Below are 23,188 nucleotides of genomic sequence, written 5' to 3'. Positions count from 1 at the left end.
TCTTCTCAGTCCTCTCATCACTAGGATGCTCTTCTCTGAACTCTCAAATCTTTCTGGTAAACCAGCATATATAGTAACACACCATGCTCATGAGGAAGTTCAACCAGAACATGAGAGAAAAAGGGCCTATTAGCAACTGTTCATACCCCATGGCAATTTGGTGAGTAGTTGACAAGAATTCAGATGATCTTAAGCAGGTAGCCTTTTGAACTACTGGGACACTGACATCTTTTGATGTAGACGTGAATAAATGAAGGTATAGGATCAAGTCTAGAGAATATCATTGTTGTGGAAAACAAACGTTGTTATTAATAGCTAAACTAACGAGTAATCTTTACTGCCAGAAGGATAACTCACACATGTTTCAGAAAGCCATTACACAGAACATACACATCATATTTATTTCTACTTATTTTACAATTAAGAACATGCCCTGTAGGAAAACACAAAAGAAAATGAGGAAAACAGACAAGCAAACAACGGAACAGGCCTTCTGAAAGCTTGCAGTAATAAAAGAGGAAAGGGTACTTAATCATTAAAGAATGCATTTTAGCTGTGACTTTTTTTCTTCTGGTTTATTATTGAAATAAAACATGATCACTGAAGACATTTTTTAGTGCTTGGAATGCAGAACAGACTCAGTAAACTGAAGTATCTACTATGCATATTTTGTTCTTGTTTTATAAATATAAAGCTATACAAAATTAAAAATGTGACTTCATGTGCTACTTCTGCTTTGTCAAAAAAAGTAGAAAAACTCATGAGTAAAATCTTTCCTTGTTAATGAAATAAAATGCATTAAGTTAAGAATGTGGTAATATAACATTAGTTGTTTTTAATTTTTATCTGAAAGGAAAGTAAATGCTGGCTTATCTCTTTGCTCTCAGCTTCATCTTTGTATCACAAATCCTCTGCCTTGTTCCCACCCTAAGAAGGTGCTCTGAGATTCTTTTTGCTATAAATTGTGGTTATGACAAGGCTCCAACCCTCTGCCAGCCTTCAATTTACCCACTGCAGGACACAAGAACTATCTCAAAAAACAGGCAAACCTTCAAAACTAAAAGCTGAAAAGGGACTGACAGGGAAGTAGGTAAAACACATATACTGAAAGATGTCACATATAGTATTCATGACGCTTCAGTGTATATTAGAATTTCAGTTTTGGAAATGGGTTATACTGTTACGTTTAAAATAAATGTTCTCAGTTATTTTCAGGGTTTAGCTTATAAAGAAATAATTCTGTTTGGATTATTTCCCAGAACGCATTCTTCAAAACTTCACTTTGTTCTTGACATAAATTGAAAACAATAATATAGATATACTGTACACAGGCTTCAAAATGGCATTAAAGAGGCACATTATCAATATGTTTAAAACATTTAGAAAGCTCAGCTTTGCATCTTTCTAAGTGAATGACTAGATACTTAGACTGAGTAATATCTGTTCCAATAAACTGCTGTTTGTGAAATGTTTTGAATAGTAGTTAATTTATGCTGAGGTAATGACAGCGTAATATAACTGAAATCTGTGCTAATAGGAAAAAAGAAGCCCCTTCCAGCTATTTCTGTTACAATCAGCTGCAGTAATTTTCACCCCATCTCTCTTTCTCTCTCTCTCCCCCACATAAAATATTATTTTAAGTGTACATTAAAATGCTTGTTGCTAATTTTAAAAATCAATAATTGGTACCTGTCATCCATATGGAGAAAAACAAAATAACCAGACAATAAAGAAGAAATTTTCATGTACGAGACCTATATTTTATATATTTCTGCAATAAAAGAGAGCAATTGTGGTTAATGATGTTCTTTTTATACTGACAAAACATTAAACTCAGTTTGGGTAAAACTCCAGGATGTTCTGACAAAAATACATATGAAATTTCTAACATAGATGAGAACTGGCCAAACAATCTATTACAAATAATACTCAAAGTGTATTGAGACATTTTCTAGGCTGTGAGTTATTCACAAACTCACCTTAGTACTCCTTTGATGAATGAATTAGCTGAAATATTTATCAAATAGGTTGGTTGAAGTCTCATCAGCTAAATAAGTTATCGGCAGTTTTTTAGTTTGAAAGTTTGGTGTATGGTTGGTGATGTACGTTGAGTGGCAGTGCTTAGCTCTGTCTGGATGCTGAGCTTTTTAATCACAAGTACAATGAATAACAAACAAATCCCAGACCTTCTAGTATGCCATTTTGGACCCAAACCCAAACCATTGTATGCCACAATTTGTTTTACTTCCAGGAACTGTGTATTTTCTTGACTATGAAAAGATTCTGAATTCCCATAAACATACAACAGCGCAATCCAGGAATGGTCATGAACTCAGATCAGCACAGACTCACTAAAATACTGACCACCTCATCATCTCTAATACATTCACTAACTGGAGATATCATGATCAATCATTAATCTAACTGTAGATAATTGTTTTAAGCAATGGTATAAGGACGTTTTTAATTTGGAATCCTATGGATCAGATTATGATTTCTGACTCCTTGTCATAAATGGCTTCTGTTACTTAGGGTAGGTGCTCCCAAAAAGTTATTTCATAGTAAAATTGGATGCATAGTTAAAATGTTTCAGTTATTCTGCAGTAAACACCTTCTGACAGCCCTTTCCCCTGAATGAGACAAAAGTAAAAAAAGCACACATCAATTTCAAAAGAAAAGCCTATACATTGGGCAATTACTGTGTGGCAAGTGACCTCATGCAATTTACACTAGTTCCTTACTGAATATTCTGATTTGAGGTGACTCCTCCTGTATTCAGTGTCTTCTGCAGGAATCTTTACCTACAGAAATAAATATCTTACCCTCAAAAAATCCCTATGTTTTTCTTCTTGATCTACAGAGAGCTATCATAACAAAGTGACAGCAAGTAAAAACTCTTCCTTTCCCATTTACAGAAGAGGATACTGAGCTCTGAAACTTACTGGAAAGACATAAAAATTATAATATCCATACATGCTCCCAGAGTTAAACATAAACATCCATTTAGTTTTCTGTTGATAATCGCTTAATGCATACAGAACTGACTCAGAGGCCAAAATTACTATAAAATAATCAAGGTGTTTTTCCCAAAACTGGTATAAATTTGGAAAAAAAAATCCCTGTTTTGTATGTCTGGGAAACACAGTATTTGTGTGTGAAGGAGATGTAGGCTTCTTGACAAAAACCAACAGAACACAAGTTCACATTTATCAGAGAAGAACAGAGCCCTTAGCATATAAGAAAATAATTTCTACTTTGATGACGGCTTTTACTTGAATAACTGTTCTTGCTATACAGAATCCTTCAATTAACTATGGAAAAAAGTGGATATTGATACTACTTGCAGCTTCCTACTTATTTCACCACTATCCATATTCATGCCTAAGCAGGACTGCTCCTAGAAAGGAAGCGCAGACCATCCCTTGTATGGAGGCAATTAAGCGCAACTGAACATGTAAGTGGCCAGTGCTGTGGGTACAATTCAATCAAGCAGATCCATAGGGGTGGTTTTGATATTCTTGTCACATCAAAGAAACGGCGCCCAGAACAAAAAGACCTAAAAAGTTAAAAATGAAATCAGAATAAATAAGAATAACTCTGAGCGAGAGCAAGAACAAGCACATGGTTGCAAGGGCTGGTGTTGCCTTGAAAGCATTATGTAGTGCTATTAGAATAGTGTGTTAATTTTTTCCTCATAAATTTGCCAGGTTCAGCCACCAGGGAAAGGCTAGCATTCCAGCTCCCTTTGTTAAAGATATATCTATCTTGCTGAGTCTTGACAGCCCTATCATGTCAGCCCTCTGTAGTAGCAAAAAGTGTTTCAGCAAGGAGGGGGAAAAAAAGGAAAGGAGAAAAAAAAAGAAGTGAAAACTGATGTGATCTACTCTGCTTCCTGTGGGCATATTTCACTATAGCAGATCCAGAGGGATGCTTTGTTATTCCTGTCAGATCAAAGAAAGAGATAACAGAAGAAAATATAAGAGGAAAAATAAAACCCAGAAACGAAGGTAACTGAAAAGCACTGCAAGACTACGACATCATTATGACTTTTCAAATTATTTAAATATGCTAAATATCAAGTCACCACCAAAGAAATAAATATTGCATAGGCCATATGCTCTGTTAGCTGCCAGCAAAACTGTCCTACTAGGATTAGTTTACGGGCGCAGCAACTGCCTGTCAAACACTAGCAATTTTAATAATTTTTCAGTTTGCTGTGTGAGTTGTGAGTATGCTCAGGTATTTTGACAGGTGGCTGCTCGGAACAAATGTCTGAGCCCAGTAGCTTCACATTGCTTTGCTTTCCTATGTACTGAGGGGACACAAGCATTTGGTGAAGATGCAGCAGTTGTAGGAAAGTCACTGTACTGCACTGCTAAGCTGTATTTGCAACTCACATAGAACACCAGGATGACACAAAGTTAGCCTAAAGTCTAGTGCAAACCAATTGCTGTGTAATATAATGTTTCATTTGATTTTTCAAAACATCTGTAATCACAAACAAGCTGAGCATCTGAAAAAAAGTAAATAGAGATCTGGCTATGATTGTAAACAAATAAACAGAAAACCTGAAATAGTACTTTTCTGCCCACTCGATGTGCTTTCAGTACTACATGTGATTAATCTATTATGCACTAACTGCTTGCTTAGTTATTTTCGGTTTAACCTACAAGGTAGTACTGAAAATAATTTTAGCTCTTCTGTTGCATTTTCTAATGACTGTGCTGTTCCCTTTCAGTCACAACACTTTGCGTCATACAGAAACAAGTTCCTAACTTGGAAAAAAACACAATTGTGTTGATTTTTGAGTGTCCAGATTTCCAGGTGTTTGGGAACAATGAGACTCCTAAAATCTACAGACATTCTGGGAGAGATCAGGGGAGGAACAATATTTTCCTAAAGAAGTGAACCAATAACATCGAAGCATCATAAACTACATTTCTGATATTGTTCTTTATACGTTAGCATTCTCAGCATCAGTCCCCTGAAGTCAGCCAAATCTGTGCAGTGGAAAGGATTTGGATTATGATGTAAACTAACAGTAAAGACAATTCCAAATAACATTTAATGTCCAATATAACTGCTGTTTACATATTAAAAAGAGATACAGACTTTGTACCAGGGATGTTCTGTCATGTTTCTCCACGGGAGAAGACTGTCATGGTAAAGTTCATTATCAATTACTGCTTTACAAGTACAAGATGAGTTAAGCTGTCATAATTTTCTCAGCCAGAGATCCTGTGCTGTCAAAGAATGTCAATTTTTAATCTGACAAAAGGAAGAAAATTATCTGTTATTCTGACCTCTAATTTCTTGACATTTTAATGCTGTAATTACTGTGGTTAGTGCTGCAACCATGATTTCACCTGTCAAGTAAGAATGAATCAATATCCTTAAGCTGTTCTTCAAGTTTTAGCTTTCACCTCACTGCTTTTACTTTAAAAAAGGAAAAATTTACAAATAGAATACAAAAGGTTGCAATTAAAAAACAAACAAGCAAACAAAAGAATAATTTGGGGCCTGAAAAACATTTATTTTGTTACACATTTTTTCTCCTCCTTATTACAATATGAAAACAATTTTGCAATGTGCAGAATAAGAGAGATGATTAGAACTGATTGAACTGGAGATTTTCCCAATTTCTAATCATAAAACATCTAAACAACAGAATTCAATTTTATACATTCTGTTGAGCATTTCGGTCAGGACTTTCATGTTGCCTTCATCACTACTTGAAATAAATTATAGCGATCAAATATTTTTTGTGGTATCAGTGAATTTGCCAAATAGAAAACAAAGAAAGCAAGCCAGATGGAGAGTCTTCTACTAAATAGGTCCAAACAGAACAAAAGCACAGGATGGCCATTTTTCCAGTGTTAAACAGTAGAGTGTTCTTAGAGGGCTCCCCCATGCATGTAAGAAAGCTGGAAGGAATGGCAGGGATGAGTTATCTCACCATTGAATATATTTTTGTTCCAGGTAGAAGACTACTGAAGTGACTCCTTCACCATTCTTCACAGGAAGCTAAGAACTACGTATTCCTCAGTGGTTAAGTGAAATGCTCAAGCAAAGGGTGAAAGTGAAAGGGCCAAGGTATAGCATGAACAGGTCACGGGAATCTGCCTTTTAAAATGATGTCTTTCAATCAGCTCAGACCTAAATGACAGGGTTTTTTTATTTGGAGCCTTATTTCACTGGACAGGTTCTGCTGGGACTCAGCTCAATATGAAATTAGTTACGGCCAGCATTTGAGGAGGCTACTGCCGTACTTGAGCCCATTGGTCTGATAACGGCTGCTGCCAATAAGATTGTATTGATTGGCTTATTTTACAGCCATTTATTAAGAACATTCACCATCTTCTGTGTGACAGAACAAAAATGTTTCAGTTTATTTAAAAAATAAACATGAAGAGCAATTGGATACCGAGAAATGCATTTTCCTGGATAACTGCAAATCTCAATTAATTTTAAACTGCAGTGTTTCTAAGTTAAGATGCCAAACACCACCACCTGCCACTGTAAAACATACTAAACAATTGTTATCACTATTTTTAAAGGAGCTAGTGTTCCTATCCTTACATTTCTGTATTTATAAGTGGTCTTCAGAGGCTTAAAAGCTCTTAAAAGCTTCAGAGGCTTAAAAGATCTTTTTGCTTTTATTTTATTTTCTGGAATATCTAGTAAAAGCCAGAATAAAGTAAAAAAAAAAAAAAAGCCAACAAAACAATATATATAGAACATATATACTTGTAACAGAAACATGAGATCCAAATACCTGATCTACTAGATCATCAAGATGTCAAATGCTTTATTACTGGCCAGAGAATGTCTGCTATATTACTGGCCAGAGAATGTCTGCTAGCTTCATAAACAGAACTCAGGGAAACAGAAGAAGGCTCTAAATCTGTCTATATTTACACGTGTATTGTAATTTCTGATTAAAAACGAATAAAAAGTATTTTTTAACCTTTTTAAGTCAAATCACCAATGTCAGAGATCTCTTGGAGGAGAAAGCATACTATTTTTATATGCATGCATACAACTTCATGTATCTATATGTAATAAAAATTAGGAGGATTTATTTTTTTCTAGACATGTTGCATTCTCATTGCTTACAATGAATTTTATTTACTAATCTAACTTGTGGCAATGAAGATGAAGTTGTGCTTTTAGAAGTTTACATGGTGCAAATAGCCTAAGAAGAGGTTTATATGCTATTGACTGACAGAGCATGGGTTAGATGTACAAGTGAGTGAACGAAAACATCTCCATGAATTTCTTGAAATTTCTGATGACAAGTTATGCATGTAAGTAGAGCCACAGGAGAGCTGAAGAGTCTCATCATGTCATATGATGTTAAATAAGGTGCACAGACAGACAGATAGACCTCAATCCTACAAGCTGCCCTGTGGGAGCAGACTCTTAAAGTCAAGACATAGGAGCCTGCCCATGCAAATCAGAACCTTAAGCCATGCAAATCCCTTGTATTCATGGTGCTTCACACCTGTTTTATACTTTAAAAAGCATTGCTCCTTCATGTCTCCAGCTTTGTATCTTACTGACTCTTCTCGTGCTCAAAGTTTTAAATGAAAACCATTATGTAGATGTTAACATTAAATATTTGAGGCAGTGGTATCAAAGCAATTCTGCCCATTCTTAAAACTATGCAAATACTAACTGTTTACAAAATATAAGCTTTGCAGTGCATAGTGTGAAAATCCAGCTCTAGGAAGCTAGGGGTCTGAATGCTTTTTTAGTTCCACTCCTCAAAAAGCAATAACACACTATTAAAAAACAACATGCCAAACCCCAATATTTAGCTGAATACAAATGCTTCCTAGAATCTATTTCTTTCTGAAATCTGTAGATTTCTGTCTCCAAGATTGGAAAACAAACAAACAAACAAAAACCCATCGCCTGGCAATGTATAAATTATTACTGTTTTGCATACAGCAGATGGCAGCTATCTGGGGGAATGGAAGACTGTGTGTACAGCTTCATCACAGCGGTACTCATCTAGCAGCTGTTGCTTCTTCACACATTTCACCAAATTTCAATTGTTTCAGCCAACAAATGGATGATATTAGAAAATGATCATTCAAATTAATAGTCTTACTAAAACCAAATATAATCACTGGAAGGAAACATGTATCAGGACAGCTAGTACAATTTTTTTTTAATTTACTGATAAATTTAAAACACTCACTTGTATATATGCGCATATATATATATCTCACACATACATATACACACAAACATAAATACTTGTATGTACAACAAATAGCAAACATTTTCTATTTCCATAAGTTTGATTATACTTTATGTGATTAACACAAAAGTAATCTGAATAATTGCTCCTGTCACTCTAGCAAATATATTATTTTTCAGATACATATTCTTATCAACATTATCTGACTGAAAAGGTTAGATTTGTTTCCTTATGACTATGATGCAGTTTTTTCTTTCAGCTTTTCAGTTCTACTAATTGAACTTAATAAAAGTAAATTATAAAAAGTAGCAGAATATATATTACAGAATATATATTACACTATAATTTCCCATGTCATAACTGACCATTAAATATATTAGTAACTTCAAGCAAACAAAATATTTTGAGACATCTGTTTTATTGCTAGTTTATTAATATTTGCTTCTGAAGTCACCTAGGGCCTAAGTTCTGAACCAAGTCACACACAACAATTTTCTCCAGCAGTGAAAGATGGAAAAAGTACTATTTCTTGTGAGATGACAGCACTTTTTAAAACAAAATGGCAGTAAACACCTACCTCCCTGAGGACAGGATCAGTGATACTGTCCAGGTTCACAGAGCCTTCATACGTTAGGTAGTGGAAAACGTTGAGTGCACGCACTGCTTCTGGTCCTCGTTGCTTGTAGCCAAATATAAGGTCAATCCACTGATGAAGTTGACATGATACAAACTCACTTTCCAGGGCCTGCAAGTGAAATTCAGAGTTAGGAAGTAAATTCCATCTTGCAATTTCATGCTTAAATTAAGTTCTACCTTTTCCTATTAACTGAGGAAACATAATGGGTATCATTACATTTCCTGTTCAGGCTTATTTGATCTATTTGAAATCCTTCAAACATTAAAAAACAGAACTAATTATATTGAGAGAAACACTAAAAACATATTCTTCTTTTCTTCAGCTTTATATCATGTTAATTTTCTTCTCAGCTACTGGGTTTCTCCTAGCTGCAAGGGTTTTAATTATTAATTTTTGGGCTTGTCAAATAAGTTAGGTAATTTGTCAAGAAAAACTGAAGAAAATGGAAAAACCTAATCTTCCAACTCATTTTCCAACTAGTTCTAATTAGTCCTAAATTTAAAATGGAAACTTGAGGATTAAAAAGCTGTAGAGGCAAAATGAGGTTCTGAACTCCATGTGTGAATTGTGACTGATTTCTCAAAGGAGAAAAGCATTTTTCACATTCTGTTTTGACATTAGGTTGGTTCACCAGAGGAAACACAGGCCGTGACTAGCTAGTTTAAAAATGGGTTCAAGGATTGCTATTCCTTTGCTCAGCATATGGAAAGAGATTAATTCTAGATGGAGGAAATTATGATAGCATTACCGTTGAGCCTGATCCAACCAATGTGCCTGTATCAGACATGAATGGCATCCTTAGTAGATATCATTGCCTGAACTGGAGCTTTCAAAAGCTGAAGGCATTACACAGTTTCTCCTTACCCCTCTACCAGACTACCTGTATTAATTTCCCATGAGCCTGTACCTGGATACACAAATCATTCTCCTATAAAGACTCATTGTGTATTCAAGATGGCATCCTGGCACACTCATTCCTTCTTTCATAATGCTACCTTCAGAGAAGAACTGTGATAAACAGGAAGTGGTATTAAAATAAAGATTCATGGTTCATTGACCAAGTTTTTATACGTGTCCTTGCCCAAACTCCATCATAGTCCTGATTTTGTACAGTGTCATATACCTAGTTTCCTTCGATCAGAACAAGTGCAGTTCAGTTCTCAGAACTGGGAACTAACTTCTGATTAGTTTGTTAGAAAAAAAAAAATTACAGAATCACAGAATGACTGAGTTTGGAAGGGACCTCTGGAAATAACGTGGTCCAACCCTTCTGCTCAAGCAGGGCCACCTAGAGCAGGCTACACAGGACTGTATCCAGATGGCTTTTGAATATCTCCAAGGATGGAGACTCCACAACCTCTCTGAGCAACTGTGGCAGTGCTCAGTCACCCTCACAGTAAAAAAGTGTTTCCTGACATCCAGAGGGAACATCCTGTGTTTCAGTTTGTGTCCATTGCCTCATGTCCCGTCACTAGGCACCACTGAAAAGGGCCTGCCTCACTCACAAAAAAAAATATCAGCCTTAATACAATTCATTATGTAAACATCTATGTCAAGCTTACTACTACTTACTGCAAACAGGCAGAGCTGGCAGCAACCCTCTATATCACATTACCTAACACTTTTCAGTCTCAAAGATTGTGGCTTTTTTTTTTCTTCCCCTGAGAAATCCTAATTCCTCCATTGTTTCTAGCACTGTGCCACTACTCAGCACAAACAATTTCCAGCTAGGACAGAGTTCCATGTCTGCCCCAGGAAAGTTCAAATTTTACAGGGGGATAAACTTTGGAAAAAAATAGTTTTCATTTTATTCATTTACATCAAAAGGAGACTGCTTCAGAAATAATCATTGGACATTGTAGTACCGTGCCATGCACTGCCCACCAGCAGCAGCCCCCTGCCCACCACCCCACACGCATGAATAGCCACAGAAAGGGCAAGCCACATGGGTCTGGCTCCCTGGGTAATCACGCAATCGTTCCTCAGACATTCTCCCTGTAATGCTCCATGTGGAGGAGGAACTCTCTGTGTTTTGATGGAAAACTGGATGCTTTTCTGTCAAAACCAGTGACTTATTTCTGAAGAAAATGGACGGGAAGGCTCAAGCTTAATAGGTGACATGTAACTCAGTTTTCAAGGGCTTAGGTTCAGCATGCCATAAGAAGCTACAAATACATGTTGCAGAGAACCATATAAAAATTTGTTGTTTCCTTTTCAAAATCAGAGGCCATCATATGTAAATTGCGAGTAATATTATTTAAATAGCATTAATAGTACTTATTACTAAATACTATTAAACTAATACTATTTCTTTTCAAAGCATGTCTCCGAATAAATAAGAAATGCCAGATCCTTAATTGTATTGTATTGTGTGCGTGCAACATAATATAGTCAGCAACTACATCATCCCATATAATCTTTTTCATAGGATTCTTACCTCATTTAGCATGCAGGATGTTAGCATGCAAGGATAAAATTAAGCATGCCACAGCAACCATAAATAAAGCATTTCCTAACTTTTAAATGCTCCATTTTTAATGTTCCTTTGTATGTCATAAAACTTGAAATAGAATTTAAAGCCTGTTGTCTTTCCAGCATCCATCTCTGACCAACTTACAGCAAACAGCCTAACTGTTCTCTTCCTTCTCTGAACTCAGCATATTTATAAGTTTCTTTTGCATCTGTGTCTATTATTTATTTATTACAAAGTAATTAACAAAAACATTGTTAGGCATTTGCTTTGGTCAAAAACAGCATTGTTCTTTCTAGAATATGGAGAGCATTTCAGGAAAAACACAAAACTTTTGACTATTTAAAGGTGGGACAGTAAATTTGAAAAAATAAATGCTTTGGTCAAATGAGCATATTTCACCCATTATCACCTCTAACATCTTCTCCCTGGTGCTAGAATCACAGAATAGTTTGGGTTGGAAGGGACCTTTAAAGGTCATCTAGTCCAACTCTGCCACAATGACCAGGGACATCTTCAACTAGATCAGGTTGCTCAGAGCCCCATCCAACCTGATCTCGGATGTTTCAAGGGATGGGGCATCTACGACCTGTCTGGGCAACCTGTTCCAGTGTTTCACAACCCTCATTCTAAAAAATTTCTTCCTTGTATCTAGTCTAAATCTACCCTCTTTTAGTTTAAAACCATCACCCCTTGTTCTATTGCTACAGGCCCTGCTAAAAGTTTGTCCCCATCTTTCTTATAAGCCTCCTTTAAGTACTGGAAGGCTGCAATAAGGTCTCCCCAGAGCCTTCTCTTCTCCAGGCTGAACAACCCCAACTCTCTCAGCCTTTCCTCATAGGAGAGGTGTTCCAGCCCTCTGATCATTTTCATCGCCTTCCTCTGGACCCACTCCACCAGGTCGATTTCTTTCCTGTGCTGAGAACTCCAGAGCTGGACACAGTGCTCCAGGTGGGATCTCACCAGAGCAGAGTAGAGGGGCAGAATCACCTCCCTTGATCTGCTGGCCACACTTCTTTTGATGCAGCCCAGGATACAGTTGGACTTCTGGGCTGCAACAGCACATTGCTGGCTCCTGTCTGGCTTTTCATCCACCAGTATCCCCAAGTCCTTCTCCACAGGGCTGCTCTCAATCCCTTCATCCCTCAGCCTGTATTGATACTGGGGGTTGCCCCGACCCTGGTGCAGGACTCTGCACTTGGCCTTGTTGAATCTGATGAGGTTCACATAGGCCAACTTCTTGAGCTTGTCCAGGTCCCTCTGGATGGCATCCTGTCCCTCAGGCGTGTCAACTGCACCACTCAGCTTAATGTCATCTGCAAACTTGCTGAGGGTGCATTCGATCTCGCTATGTCATTGATGAAGTTATTAAGCAATACTGGTCCCAATACGGACCCCTGAGGGACACCACTTGTCACTGATCTCCATCTATACATTGAGCCATTGACCACTACCCTCTGAATGCGACCATCCAACCAATTCCTCATCCACTGAAGAGTCCACCCATCAAATCCATACCTCTCCAATTTAGAGAGAAGGGTGTTGTGGGGGGCTGTGTCAAAAGCCTTACAGAAATGCAGATAGACGACATCCATAGCTCTCTCCTTGTCCACTGATGTAGTCACTCCATCACAGAAGACCACTAGGTTGGTCAGGCAGGCCTTGCCCTTGGCGACGCCATGCTGGCTGTCTCACATCACCTCCCTGTCCTCCATGTGCCTTAGCATAGTTTCTAGAAGCATCCGTTCCATGATCTTCCCAGGCACAGAGGTGAGGCTGACAGGTCGGTAGTTCTCAGGGTCCTCCTTTCTACCCTTTTTAAAAATGGGTGCAATGTTTCCCTTTTTCCAGTCACCAGGGACTTGACCTGACTGCCATGACTTTTCAAATATCATGGAGAGTGGCTTGGCAACTGCATCAGCCAGTTCCCTCAGGACTCTGGATTGTATCTCATCAGGTCCCATAGACTTATGTATGTTCAGGTTCCTCAGGTGGTCTTGAACCTGATCTTCTCTTACAGTGGGAGGGACTTTGCTCCCCCAGTCCCTGCCTTGTGGTCCATCCACTCGAGAGGTGTGGGAAGAGAGGTTGCCAGTGAAGACTGAGGCAAAGAAGTTGTTGAGTACCTCAGCCGCCTCCTTGTCCATTGTTATCAGTTTGCCAGTCTTGCTCATCACAGGGGGTACAATTGCTTTGCCCTTCAAAGTTAGGAGAGTTGAATGCCTATGTTATGTTTCCCTGAGGCCATTTCTACTTGCATGACCATCCCTTACTCAGCAGCTTGTCATTCCAGAGAAGGCCTTACTGACCCTGGCAGGTTTGGAGAACTTCTATTTCACATGGATGAATCGTTCTTTAATAACTTATTAAATAAATGAGCTACTTTTTAACAGTAGCATGTCATGTCTTCATCTCCAATTCTTTGAGCAGATTTATTGTACTATGTTTATAGGTCTAATGATTCTTTAAAGAACCTTGGCGTCCTTATTTCCTTGGGGAAGAACCTTAGTTTCTTGGGGAAACTTCGGGGAAATTTGTAAGGAGTGAATTTAATTATTTTGAACTATAAATTTCAGAACTCCACACAAAATTGGAAGTCGGAAGAACTGCTGTCAGGGAGGCTGTGAGGATGCTGGTGGTAGCAAGGGGACTAAGAGCGCTGCATCTGCCAGGTGCTGTGTGGTGGGAGACCAGTGTGGTGGGGAATTTGGGGCAGAGATGAGAGTGGAAGGTGGAGGGAGGAGTCAGAGCTGTAAAGGAGAATGGCTCTGCATGGGCCTTAGCATCACATAGCCTCTAGCTGTGTGAAGTTCACATCCTCCCCATCGGGGTGTCTTGTGGGGTATGGCACTGGGCACGAACAATAGGTAGGGTGTACTCAAGAATGGGCCACCAAAAGTCTACAAAGCCCTACCTGGCCCTCTGTGGGTACGGGGGTCCTGATCTGTGCTTTATAACCTGGATTCATTTTAGTCAGGAGAAAGCTTCTGATGTCAGGTCTGACCTGGTTTGCTGGTGTTTCTCCCAAGTACTTCTGCAACGCTGCTCATGCGATACTTGCAGAATCGTCTCCTTAATTTGCTCTAATGCACAGGCTGCTCCCTCTCCATGTAAGTGCCTCCTGAAAATTTATGAGCTGTTCACTGTCAACAGTACATCGTTTGGTTTCTCAAGAATATTCAATGCTCAGTAGGGAATAGGGTGAGGGAATTTTCTGCATAAAAATAATTTGTAGGTACAGTAGAAACAACATACACAAAAAGATAACAATAATATCCTTAATATAGGCTGGTGACGGCCCTAAAGAGCAGCATTTTTCAAGAACATTTTGGCCTTAAAGCATTTTGGGGGCTTTAATTTTTTGAGCATATTTTAAATCTGAAATATAAGGAAAGTAATTTATTTTTTAGAAAAGCAATAATAATTATTACGTACATAATTATACAATATTATTTATGGTTTTTAAATATTCTTACTGTTAAACAGAAATGAGTTAATATCCAGCTTGTTTTCTATTATAATTAAAATGTACAGAAAACAGTTTTATTCAGGCACTCTCAAACTGAACTTGTTTGAACCACTGTGATTAGGGCTTCATTTTCAAATAGCAGCATTCCAGTCAGTATTTTTTCATGTTGTTTTGTTTTGAGGAAGGAGTCTCTCACGTTACTGTTTTCAATTGAGTGACTTTTATTGCTAATAAGTAAATCGCAAGCATTATTATAACTCTACCATATACATACTTCGAAGTACTGTGGTTTTTGTGTGTTTGCAGGCAAGTGTATGCATACATGTTCCACAGGCTTAAAATCCGACCTGTAGCTGTTGTAAAATATAAATAGGTATTAGTAAGTTTATGTTTATGTATAAACTAAATAAAGTTAATATAAGCCAAGTTACTGCTTAGTAGGATCAATCACTATAGCTCTTTTCAGACTTTGTGCAGTATGGATGCTGCACACTTTCCTCTCCACTCATCCTAATTTGACGTTAAAATTATTTTTTACAGCAATTCCAGTAGGAGGCATTGGTTTTTATTTTAATGCACACTATATGCTGTGTAAAGTATCAGGAGTTCTGGATTGATAAAATATGCTATTCCAGCCTCTTTCTAACACAACATTTTGTGTTACCTGGGTATTTTGTGTCACCAAAGAAGAGGAAAGTTCTGATGCTGCCCCTCGTCTGGACCACAGCTGCACCTGCCCCTCCTGTTTCTGCAGTTCCTGCCTTGTTTCCCTCCTCTCCATACCTGCATGCTGTCTTTCTCTCCAAGAACTCCTACCACAGTATATTGCTATTAACTTATATTCAGTATATTTAAAAATATTTTCTTAAAACTATTCGGAGACACTTCGGTTTTGTAGATCTGTTCAGTAACAGACCATCGGCTGTTTCAGCCTGTGAGCTGGGTTTTTCTTCTCTCCCGTTACATCCGTGCTCCTCTGCAGCCACTGAATATACAGGTTCTCTCCAGCTAATATTTCTCTGCCTCATTTACCATTTCTTGTACTGACTATTGGAGTAAAATCTTTGACCCTTGTCATAAAATAAAACAGGCAATACTGATATCTGAAATTCATTGCATTCATTTAAACTAATATTTTAATAAAAATGACACAGAAATGCATTCTACAGATTTGGGTTATTCAGGCATCTCTGCACAGAAACTGATCCCTTATGTGAACATCTTCAAGATGTAAATAAGATTCTTCAGCGATTTAGAAAGTTTAAAAAAAAAAAAAAAAAACACTGCCAATTCCAGATTAGATTGAAACCCCCGTTAGCTGAATGAGTTTTAATTGCATTGAGAACAAACCTTGGCAAGACACAAAATCAAAGATACTACTGAGGAAGTAATATCAAATCTTATCTACTGCTTATCTGGTAAAAAAGGAATGTCAACTGCTGCTGAATGGTGAGGAGAAAAGATAAATCTTCAGATCCTCATAGCACAGAGATTTCATAATAGATGTTTCTAATGACTATTCAAGAAGCTTTTTAATTATGAAATACTATGCATGCTTCTGAATAGCCAGGGAACTGTACAAAAATGTAATTGGCAGCAGAAGAGCACAAATAAATCATTTCAAAGACAGAAAGAAAATTCAATCTTAGTAACAGTTACGTAATAGGAACAAAATATGTATAACAAAAACAGGACACCATTTAGTCTCTCAAAAATATAATTTATAGTGAATGCATTTTACTCAACGCTGTCATTTGTAATTTAATATGTGCATAAGCCATAATGAAAATATCATTATAATTAACTTTGAATTACACAATCTTGCATCTTTTATTTCAAAACTAAAGAATGCTTATTATAAAAGCTCTGCTTCAGTGTTTCACAGTGGTGTTCCCTGCCTTGATTTAACATGCTTGACTTACTGACTGAATCTGTTCTATTTCTGGCTCTCAGGACTGCTCTAAGTCTGTGGGGATTGAGAGGCTGAGTAGGACTACAGATGCACATCTGTGGAAGGTTTTATGCGTGGAGTTTTTTTCCTGGTAAACTGGGAGATTATGATTGATGAGCCCAGCATTAGGGTAATGTTATCAGAGACACTTTCTGCCTCTGTCCTTTGTGCCATCACCGAGGTCAGACCATAATCATGTTAGCATTGAACATAGTGCTTTATTAATGTTTCATGAGTAACTCCGTAGTAATCAGTCTAGCTTTGTATGGATAAATAAAACTGCTACAACAATCCCTGATGTTTACACAGAGTGCTTTAGAAGCTACTGTAATAGGTCTTAAAAGTAACTTGACCGAATGTCTTTTCCTGTCTTTATAATAAGTCTAATTTTCACAAGTTTAAAGGAATCTCTGTTGATGGAAAACCATATCCACTTCCATTTCTGTGTTTAGTTAGAAGTGTAAAATACCCAGCTGAACAATCAAAACAACACCAAAACCCCTGCCTGCTGTTTATTAATATGCACAGAATTTTGGTAAAGCTTGTTAACCAATTGCTTAAATTATGTTGATTTATGTCACTTTGCCTCTGTGATGTTTTCTAGGCTGTTCTCTACTTGCTTTGGTAAGTCTCAGAAGGAAATGCTGAAATTCTTGCTGTTATTTAAAGAAAATGTTTACGTTTATAAATGTGCAACTAGGCGGTACATGAAGATTTGTATTTATTCCCACATAAAATTACACATTCTATATGCCTGCAGCAAGCAAAAAACATGTATGAACAGAAGAAAATATTGTCAGGTAAGGAAAAACAAGATCCCACTTTATGTTACACAGTATCACATAGGATCCTTTCCACTGAAATGAAATGACTACTGCTGATTTCATTAGACAAGGGATCAGGATAACACTTACTGGAAATATTCCTCAATTTTCTGTGGCTTTTCTGCAAACATGTTCTCTACTTGCTTTGCTAAGTTGCTGTAGAAATTCCAGGCTTGCAGAAGCTTGCTGTGTTTTACACGTCAGCGCCACACCCAGGCTATTATTTTTTTCTCAAGATAGATTCTTGTACAACAGCCAAAGCTTGGCCTGGGGATGACCTAACTGAATAATACATCTGCTGGCCAGTTCAAAACATGGAATCAGACATTAGGTAGGGAATGTCAAACTTTGCAGTCCCTTTATATTTGCTCCTTACTTTGACCAGTCTAGTTCAAGTGACCAAAAAGAGAGCATACTGGCAGTTTGCTGTATGCACTAATAAAACCCTACGTGAGGAAGTTTTTCTGAAAAATTATTACACATTCAAATTATTATACTTTCAAAATGTAATTCCATTACTTCTTACTACACATACTATCTGCATTTTTGTGAAAGCGATTATCCTTCTTTAGCTACTTGCTACTTTATAATAAGCTTTATAAAAACCTATGCGTGTATCATGCTCTTTGAACATCCCAAAGTTATTCACTTTGTTTCTATCCTCTGAACTCCATCCAAGTGTAAATACTTCTTCTGTCGTCTAGTTGCCCAGAAGTGAAACCAATATTCCAGGTGCAGTCTCAAAAGGACAATAGACAGGTACAACTGTTTACATCCTCTGTGATGCAATGATTCTCCATAGATGGCATCAAAATACACTTATTTCTGGTGAATATAGAATTATAGAGTTTTATCTAATCTAATTGCTGCTCATTGTCACCCTTCCCTTGCTAGTGCTCTATTTTTGGTACTATTTTTGTTTCCAGACTTCTGCTTCCTATTGAATATCTTTAATTCTTTCCTCCCAAGGTGATTTTCAGTGTATTATTTTCTGCATCTAATTCAAATAAATCTATGCCTCTTTCTCCTGTTTTCTAGGCAATTCCCAACTTTATTATCATTTGTGAACTTCATCAGGCAGCTCACTTGAAGATAGCATGTATCTGTGTAGAACTGAATTTTAACTACTGATCATGCTCTTGCTAAAAGTAGATGCTGGGATGAATAAGGGCCATGCACAAAATGCCTCCAGGCAAAACTGTGTAATAATGGCATGATGCTCACATCTGTGGGGACAGGGGTGGAAGACAGTATAGGAAGGGTATGATACATAAGGGAGATCATTTCTGATTTTAGAAATCTGTGAAGTTCTCAATTAGTTTAAGCCTGTAATTCTAATACTACTCTAATCTTACATTGGTTTGTCTGTCACATGGCAGTCTGGGTATACTTACGCATACACAGAATCACTCATTAGTGCTATTACAGCTTAATATTTAAAAGGTATTTCCAGCATTTAACTACCAGCCTTTCTTGAAAGTATCGTCCTGAAGGGGCATAAATGCTGTACTCTAAATTCATGCAAGCAGCTGTTTTCTTTAACAGCCATAAATGTCCTAACACAAAATTTTCTGTAGAGAGCTCCTATTCTATTTTCTAAAAAGCAGAAATTGCATGAGAGAAATCAAATAAACCAAAGCTAAAGTTTTTCTTCAAGTGATCTCTTATCGCATAGTGCCTTTTATGCTCCTATCAATCATTCCATCTTTGTGGAAAGGAAAGATGGAGAAACACAATTTAGGATCCAAGAAGGAACATTCTTTATAAGATTTCCCAAAGGAAGTCATTAATATGCATCTCTCATTATATTCCCCAATAGGTGGCAGCTTGTTTATCCTGTTTTACTAAGGTATCACACTTCTGTTCTTACAGATGTCAAAACTAAACCTCTTGGTCAAATTTAGTATGCTTACTTCTGGGCCCAGTTTGGGTTTAACCACAATCACAACCCAAAAAAGGGCTCTGTGGAGCAACATGGGCACTCTGGAGGCACGTACTTGTGATTGTGCATCCCACACTTGAGAATGCTAATGGAGGGTAGTGATCCTTTGAATCCACCTCCTTCTTTGCTAGTAAAATTGCGCTTGAATTTATTGTCACCAGCTGTGACAATTACTTGTTTTTAGAAAGAATATTACAATATATGCAGCTATAAGAGAAATCAGCCAAGAAAAAGAAGGAAAATGTTGTTCAGTTTCTTCCTGCCAATGAAGGACTGCTCCCTGGAACACATTTCTCATGCTTTGTGTAGTGCATTTCATATGTCTCAAGTGATGAGGTTGATATCGCCTCCTTAGGAGACTGCTGTGCATAAGTCAAACCATTTACTCTTCTAAATGGAGCACACTTCTAAATCATATACATCTAGGAATAGGTTTATTTTTATGGTATTCTTCTATTCTTTTGAACTTCACATGGCTATTTTTTCTATCAACTCTTGAAGAAGAATTTTCTTTAAATAGACGGTTCTTGAAATTAAATTGCCAAACTTACTAGAAGAAAACCAACACTGCTAGACTTACAATGCTACCACAAAAGCACTATAGGGAATAATGCACAAGCTGAACAGTTCTGCAACTGTATGGAAGCCCATAGCTTATTGAATGTAAAGTCCTGACTCTATAAGCAAGACAAGCAATATGCATTTTAAGGAAGACTCATTTCCAGAACAGAACCATAAATTGAACTATTGCTGGCCAAACCATCAGAATATACCTTGTTTTACCTAAAAATGACTAGAAGCATACATATGTATTAACTCTCACATTAATAAAATCATTCTCTATCAAATTAAAGCAAAAAATATACAACATACATAGATAAATGTTTTTCATGCTTAAATTCTGCAGACTCCACCGTGATTTATATCAGAGCAGTTCTTTTGCAAAATTTCTTCAGAGACTGCAGTTGTTGGTTTATGTTCACATTTCTACACTTCCAGTTCATCTCTGATGAATAGGAAGTGCATAGCTTCAGTCGAGTAAGGAATATAATATACCTTGCAAGATACCAGCATTTATAATAACCTTTTATTTTTTGATGTAATAGGTGGTGAGGAGGAACAGACTTAAATTTTTCAGGCTATCCTGTATTGTCCAGCTCATGCCCATCTGATGCTTTCTCATGAGAGAGTAAACAACTGAATTTCATTTTCCATGATTTGGGCACATGGAAAGAAAATCCATTGTAAAATAAAGACTTCTGTCAAGCAAGACAGAATGGAAATTCACTTTCACTTTTTATTTTATTTCTATAAATCTAATTCCAAAGAGATGAAAACCAGCATTAGGTTAGCTTGTTAAAACACAGAACTCCTTACTCAGGATAAACTAAAGCACAGCTTACCATTCTGTTGATACGGACAAAGTCTTCAGGCTTCTTGGCCCATGGGGGGAGATCAACATCATTCACAACAACTTCATCTTCTCTGATTCCTAGATTATAGCCATTACTGTTGACGAACATCTCTGGTAGGTAGTAAAACTCTGGAATTAACTCCTAGCAAGGAGAAGACAGACAATGAGACTTTACATTTATACAGAGATGCTAAATGGTGCTGCTAGAATCAGGTTCTGTTGTAGTACACATTAAAGCACTCCTGGTTTTGTTTATGTTTCTGTGCACTTGTTTAAGAAATTTTATAATCTTTTTTCTTGTACTTATGGTCAAATATATTTTTCAAAATGAAATACTCAATCTTTGTTTTTTTCATATCTGTTTTTATGAAAAGCATAACTTTGGAAAAGCAGTGCATATCAATAAAGGAGACCTCTTCAGAATAACAGGTACTAGAAACTGTATGTTAAGCCTTCAAAACTATAAATATGTTGGATTTTTTAATCACTATTTAACTAAACTATTTAAAGGGGGGGGGAATTGCTGATATAACACTGTCTTGATTTTACTTTCTCTATATTCTTTAATTGTGTAAGAAAAGGTGGCAATTTGATTACCTATATAAGGAAAAAGAATTCAGAGTGAATGAATTTTTCTACTGTAAGAAGAATTCAAAAATGCATGGAGAGAAATATGTCAGTACAACAAATGTTCTTAAAACAGAAATACATGATATTTAAACTATGAAAGATCAATAACTGAGTAGCAAAGATCATCTGCAGTGTTTTAATACATTATAGAAAAGTTAGGGTGTGAAGTTTTTCCCAATTTCCAGGATAGCTAAATAGAGATGCATTTTGACATAATAAATATCGCCATTTGTTGCTGTCTATTATTTTAGCAGTAAGTATTGAACTGCAATAACAAAAAAGCTTTAAAGCCTGCTATCTCTTTTCTAATATCCAGATATGGATTAAATTCACTAAATTACATTGTTAAAAGCATTATGGCATTCAGTTGTGTAACATGATCAAAACTGATGACACAGCACCTGAAACCTGAGTCTCTTTGTGGTCCTTTCAAAGGCTGCAGACATGCAAAGCATAAAAGAAAAATAACAAACTGCAGACACAAACTTATCTAATTAAATCTGATCTGCAACTCCATAGAGAATAGAGCAGTTAAAACATAGATGGTCTTTTCCAATTTATTCATTTAAAAAAAAAGAAAAGAAAAGAAAAGAAAAGAAAAGAAAATATTTATGTTACAATTTAAAGTACGTTTAGGGAGGCAATTTACTTGCTGCTTTATACCATTTTTAATATATTAAAAACAGTCTGAATTCAGATTAGGCTAAAATGCAATGCCAATCAATATCTAACCGGTGCAAAAAACTAACGAAGTGAGACATGCCTGAGCTTGAATAGATTATTATGAAATGAGCTGTAATTTCAAAAAGCCAAAAAATGTAAAAATATTACATGCAGTAAATAATAAAACAGCAGCTAGAGCAAAGCCAAACTAAAAGCAACCCTAAATATCCTATAAGGTTAAAAGAAAAAGATTATTTTACTAACAATCTTAAGTTTGATTATATACCTCTAATTTACTCAGAGTATTTCTAAAAGCAAACTTTTCCCTTTTCCCCTAAACAGGATCCATTAACTCTCACATTCCTGAGGAAGCCCTTTGGTTTTCTCTAATGGAGCCCAAAGAAGAATGAACAATCCTTGCAGTTGGAGAAAACTAGACATTCATCTTTCTAGAGCTCAACAAACTACCACTAACTTGGGACTAAGAGCTGGCCACAACCCAACATGTGCTACCATACAAATCACTGATAAACTAAGAGCATTGCCTTAAAGAAAGGAAAAATTCATAAGGACCTCAGAATGACAGAATATTATTAAGTTAAAATTAAATTAAAAGTCAATATTCAAATGAAACAGAATTTATTAAAGAAAAAAAGTAAGCAAAGTTTATTTCTATTTTGCATAAAAACCTTGAAACATACCACTGTTTTTAATTATTACCATTTTTTATGCAACATGGTGGTGTGCTAATCTGTAATGTCAAATAGCAAGCAAGTTTTTGATTCCATCAAAGATGTGTTAACTCTTAAATTTCCTTTTTCAGTTTTAAATGCCCTAGGATCTAATTGTGAACTTTCACATCTAATGTATCTGAAAGATTTGTGCTACCCAGAGACACATCTAGTGTTTAACTGAATTCTACTAACTTCTGACTTCAGGGGTATCTTGAAACAAAGGGATTTAAGTCACTGAATATTTT

General features: G+C 36.6%; 1 protein-coding gene across 4 annotated transcripts in view; it reads right to left on the bottom strand.

Moving 5' to 3' along the window:
- NBEA (neurobeachin) overlaps window positions 1-23,188 on the bottom strand; it is a gene marked incomplete at its 5' end in the record, with an annotated part of 522,572 nt that overhangs the window by 38,153 nt on the left and 461,231 nt on the right. For all 4 annotated transcript variants that reach the window (XM_082332788.1, XM_082332786.1, XM_082332789.1 and 1 more), the window contains 2 exons: window positions 8,787-8,954; window positions 20,906-21,058. In XM_082332788.1, coding sequence (XP_082188914.1) covers window positions 8,787-8,954; window positions 20,906-21,058 — 321 coding nt within the window. The remainder of the gene's footprint in view (window positions 1-8,786; window positions 8,955-20,905; window positions 21,059-23,188) is intronic.

This window comes from Platalea leucorodia, assembly GCF_965183815.1.
Source record: "Platalea leucorodia genome assembly, chromosome: 2".
NCBI lineage: Eukaryota > Metazoa > Chordata > Aves > Pelecaniformes > Threskiornithidae > Platalea > Platalea leucorodia.
The sequence above is the reverse complement of the archived record's forward strand: the minus strand, read 5'-3'. Positions and strand labels throughout refer to the sequence as shown.